This window comes from Armigeres subalbatus, chromosome 2, assembly GCF_024139115.2.
Source record: "Armigeres subalbatus isolate Guangzhou_Male chromosome 2, GZ_Asu_2, whole genome shotgun sequence".
NCBI classification, from domain to species: domain Eukaryota; kingdom Metazoa; phylum Arthropoda; class Insecta; order Diptera; family Culicidae; genus Armigeres; species Armigeres subalbatus.
The window spans coordinates 409,922,683-409,927,933 of NC_085140.1; the positions used below are offsets into that span (position 1 = coordinate 409,922,683).

The following is a 5,251-nucleotide window of genomic DNA, read 5'->3' on the forward strand; positions in this document are numbered from 1 at the left end:
AGTAGGTATCTGCTTTGGAAATTGAATATAATGTTTAATTAAAAAACGTGCAGTAAAATATGTCCCATTTTTAGCATCTGTCTTCTATATTAGCACACAACGAGATGTGTTATCCCAAACAATCAAAACACTAACAACTATTGACCATTTGTATGGGTGCAATGTTTTGTCTGCCGCGTGCTTCCCACAGGCAGAGTTTTACTGAGATGCTTGTATTACAACCGACATATATGCGTCACAATACCAGTGCAGATGAGTTTCGGCATATAGCGAAGCTGTCAGAATTTGCGAGGAGCAAATAAAATCTAGAGCACAACACAAGTGGCCGTCGCGTCGATTCCTTGCGTGCCAGGTACACTCCGAAATTGAGGAAGAAAAATCAATCATCGCTTTTCAGTTTTCCAAATGTAGGAAGGATGGACGTTCAAAAAACCGATCAAGCGGACTTTATATATTGCTGCTGACTGGTTTCTGTTCTCTTCGATCTATCTCGAACCACCTCTGCCTATCTACCCACTCCAGTACTGCGGACATCGGATACAAATATTTTGTCTTTTGTGTGCTTTTGATTTGCTGCGTGTCGTCTGCGGGAGGAAGACCCCTATCTCTACGTAATCGCCGAAGCATTACCGTCCAGGCCCAATATATTACTGCGGACGTAAGTACCAACATAGAAGATAAGGAGTTGATTGCCGATTTTGAGATTATATTTTCATTCCCTATAGGCACATAGTCGCTGCAGGAGGCACCTCGTCAAATTGTGATATCGTGTGTGGAAGAGTCGGTGGTTGATTGAGAGTATTAGCATGGTCATGTTCCGAATCTCGCAAAGGCAAGTTGTCGCGTTCGTGGCCTGTTTAGTTGGCCTGGTTTACTTGCTGTGGCCTGGTAGATTCGCCAGTCGTTATGAGTACATCGAGGGCGAGGAGATTTACGATCACCTGGTGCGAAAGACGACCAAGAATGTGAGTCTGATGCGGAATGGAATTAGGTGCGATTACAGTGATGTGCTTGAGGAAAATGTGTACCTTTATCGGAGGCCTTTCACCGAAGAGATTATCAACAACAATGTTCGTCTGGGTGGCGAGTGGTACCCGGAGGATTGTCTTCCCAGTTTCAGCACGGCAATAATTATTCCTTACCGGCAGCGGGAGAATCAGCTAAATCAGTTCCTTATCTATATGCACAATTATCTGCGACGGCAGAGGATTCACTATAGGATATTCGTGATTGAGCAGTACGACCCAAAGCCGTTCAACAGGGCGAAATTGTTCAATATTGGATCGTTGATAGCGATGAAGTTGGACTACCCATGTTTGGTGCTGCACGACGTTGACTTGATGCCCCTACAGTTGGGCCATGTGTATGCGTGTTCTCAGCTGCCGCGGCATATGTGCTCGAGTCTGGATGCGTTCCGGTACAATTTACCGTATCGAGGATTGTTCGGTGGAGTGGTTGGCATCCAATCGCACCAGTTTATGAAGGTAAACGGTATGTCCAATATGTTCAGCGGATGGGGCGGAGAGGACGATGATTTTTTTGCCCGATTGAAGAACAAGGAAATCGATATCTGCCGGTTCAGTCCGGAGTACAGTCGCTACACAATGTTGAAGCATCGCAAGGAGGCACCGAACAAGGATCGGGTTGCGTTCCTGCGGAACGGCCATCTGCGGTATCACACTGATGGGTTGAACTCGTTGGTGTACAAGGAGGTAGGCTTTAAGATGCACAATTTATTCACGCACGTTTTGGTCGAGACGTAAGTGCAGGGGTACGGAGCTACTGTTATCTGTGAGTTTGTTCGAATGATAAGGTTTTAAATTGAGTGGTTGTTGCATTGTCAAGTGGACACGTGTTACTCATTAAGAGGTAACTATTTATTTATTTACTTATGTCGTGGCAATATATCGATGAGAGGCTAGTGTTCTGGTATAAGGGGAAATGGCAGGAATAATCGACAAATTATTGCGCTTCGATGCACCTACGAGACCGCACCAACATGTAACATGTTTTAGCAAGGTGCATAGTTAATTCAGGAGTAAGCACATATTCCTCCAGTGAAGTTTATTAGGCAAAATAATATCGAAACAATTGATTTTGGAGAATATTTGTCGTGAATACCGTATTTAACACTAGTCTCATTAGAGTGGCGATTCCGTAGTGAGTAGTCTTTTGAATAATTTGTATTCATTCACAGATATTAAAATCAGTATTGCAGCTGTTTAGTTTTGTCTTAAGTATGAAAGCAACTTTTATTGGAATTTCTCTTCTACTCTGTATAAGAAGAAGGACAGTTCGTCCGAAATTTATTTTAATTTACTGTGCTGTGTCCTTATTCCAGTCAGCGTCCGTACACGCAAGACAAAATAACAAATAATGAAATGGAAAAATATAGGAGTACTCTCCGGCAAGCAGCCAGGGCGAAAGGAATTGCGCTCACGACCTTGCGCGAAAAATGTATAGGAACGTTTTTAAACTGAACCCGTGAAAACACATTTTTTAGTTGATGTTGAACAACGAATTGTCAAGTGGTTGCTAAATCTATTTTTCAACGGCGTTCCCTGTTGAAAATGGATCATACATAAGGCCTCATCCGAAAATTTCTTGACGAGTTCACTATCAGAATACTGACGTCTACTGACACAAATAACATAATGATAAGGGAAACCGTGAATGAAGGTTATTCGGAATTTTGAAAAACCTTGGCAAAGTTGTTATAAATTAAACAATTTTAACTTATCATCAATACCACTATTTCTGGTACTTCGAGCCTGTGTTGTTGCGGCAGTTTCAGGTCAAAATTATAGTATCCATCCTCTACCGTGGTGTAGCGAAATTCGTACACCTAAGCACTTTGAGTATATGAAAATACGAATCGAACACCAATATAACGAGGGCTTCAATTTTTTCTGTGCTCCACTGTATTGCATTGAAAATAACAAAAAATATGATAAAATTACGAACAAAATCAGCACCTCCTGAATCAACATCCATCGTGGAAGGATTTCGATTTATAGGATCATAATCCGTACATCTATTTTCTAACTATTTAATTTAAAGCAGACCGATTGACCAGACTACAACTGTTAATAGTTTAATACGTACCTTGACAAGCGATCCCTTTGGTTTTTATTTCGCTGATCATACTCTATAAATTTCGATTTGCAATTTAAACACAATTACTTTCGGTATAACTCACCTATGTCAAATACGCGAACTAATGGCACCTAAAACTTCGCGTGTGCGGGGTGGCGCAGGGTTGCCAATACTTTTTGGGAAATGTCTGGCATGCTACATCTTAAAAATCTGGCAAAATCTGGCGAAGAAATTTGTTTTTATCATTTTTAAAATTAGGTCATTCGAACTTAAAATATGATCTAATAATGTAGACCTATTTTAATAAGTTCTGTTTGCTTTTGTCCAAGTTTATCAAAATATGTTCTTCTAAAAAACGGTCTGCTACCGCCTAAGATATTCCTCGAATCAATTCTATATCCGTAAAACTGAGATTCTTAGAGCTCATAACAATTTAAATATTCCAGAAAATTCAGATCAAATTGAATGATATCTAACCTCTGAAAGATCTTTGAACAAAATTGCGCTCCTCTAAGATGAGTATCATGAATTTACCACTTTTACGGAGGTTCCGAATCTCACGGAGAACCTCCGGAGGCAACTCTTGTTCATGAGAATGGGCCACAACAATCATTCGTTATTCATAGACGGATGAGTTTTATGAACTGTCCTCTTTTACGGATGCCTCGAATCTTCCGAAGGACCTCCGGTTGCCACTCAGGTCCATCAAAATAAGTTTCATGATGTTTCGGATCTTCCAGAAGGACATCAGGTTGGTGAATAACCAGGAATGGTGATAAACCTTGGAAATTATTACAGAACGTTGCAAGCATTTCGAGAACTCGAAACCCAAGAAATGACGCCAGTAATTGGCCTTGACATCTTGGATCTCGAATATCTGGGAACCTGCATGGTTAAACTGCAGTCCGAACCAACATCCGCGGAAGCTACACCTTCACTTTGATTACAAAAGATTGAAATTGATTCAAAAATTAGTTTGAGTTGCGGTCATTTTTGAATTGCTAATGTACTGTGTATGACTGTTTGTACTGTAGCATCCAGAGCAGCAAACTTTTATTAGACGATTTTCTGTGACTCATATTTTTTTCCGATTCTGGTCACAAAAAATCTGTCTGATATTTGAAAAGTCTGGCATTGTGGATGGTTTCTCTTTTTCTCTTTTTGGTGCCAAAAAGTCTTGCAGTGCCAGATATGTCTGGCATAATGGCAACCCTGGGTGGCGGTTTATTTTTCAATAATATCATTTTAATTACAGAGCCTACTCTGTGCTTCAGACAGCTTACTGTCAAGTATATGATCAGGATAAGATAAATTTGTATAAGTAAATATATAAAAATGAAATGGTCTGTGCTCATATCCGCAAAACGATTTAATGGATTTTCTTCATTCCTTCAACATCATGTAAACCCGTCGGAAACTATTACGAATGTATCGTAATAGTTTCCGACGGGTTTACATGATATTACCTCATGCAAAAATTACGAGTAAAATTAAGAATGATTAAGATTCGTATGGAAATTTTCCATCGACAGTTCACAACGCGTATTTTCACCAACTATGTAGAGCAATTTCTAAAGATTTATAAAACATCCGTCTTACGAAGTGGACGGATTTCGGTGCTATACGGATTTCAATCTCCCACGATAGTCAAAATTGTTGTGTAGTAACCCGCGACCACGACCTTTAGCAACGCGTCGCAATTAGCCTTAGTTACCTAGTTGTGCATAGTAACCTAACTTTGTTATTTTCAATAAATAATCATTAGTGTTCTAACATCCAAACCTGAAGCACGCATTTTATCAAGCTCTACTAGAGGTTATGGGTCCCAGTCGGTAACCGGACATAACATCAAGATGATATCACCAATGGGAGGAAGTTCCGGTTCTCAATCTGGCGGCGAAGACGGCAGTCGAACTGAAGCAAGAAGCGTTCGAGTTGCGACGGGGTCCGTTGCGATGCCGGACATAGATAAGTTAAAAGGGTAGCGACGAGTTGCGACGGGGTCCGTTGCGATGCCGGACATAGATAAGAAGATTGGGCTACTTAGGAAGTTGAAATCTTTTCGTCTGGTTGGCTGTTCGAGGGGAAATACGGAATACGTCAACGATTTAATTAGTATCAGCCACAAGCTTGCTTTGATTGGGTTCAAGGTGAA

The 5,251-nt window shown here is 40.7% G+C and overlaps 1 protein-coding gene across 3 annotated transcripts; it reads left to right on the forward strand.

The window, feature by feature from the left end:
* On the forward strand, positions 1-2,245 carry LOC134217632 (beta-1,4-galactosyltransferase 2). Of its 3 annotated transcripts, none has more exons than XM_062696436.1 (3): positions 1-352; positions 398-658; positions 726-2,245. In XM_062696436.1, exon 3 carries the CDS (start codon positions 807-809, stop codon positions 1,761-1,763), a length of 957 nt encoding a protein of 318 aa, XP_062552420.1. In that variant the 5' UTR covers positions 1-352; positions 398-658; positions 726-806; the 3' UTR covers positions 1,764-2,245. The 3 variants fall into 3 exon arrangements, with proteins under 3 accessions (XP_062552420.1, XP_062552421.1, XP_062552419.1); XM_062696437.1 differs by having other exon boundaries at positions 412-658; XM_062696435.1 differs by having other exon boundaries at positions 1-658.
* Positions 2,246-5,251: the final 3,006 nt, after the last annotated feature.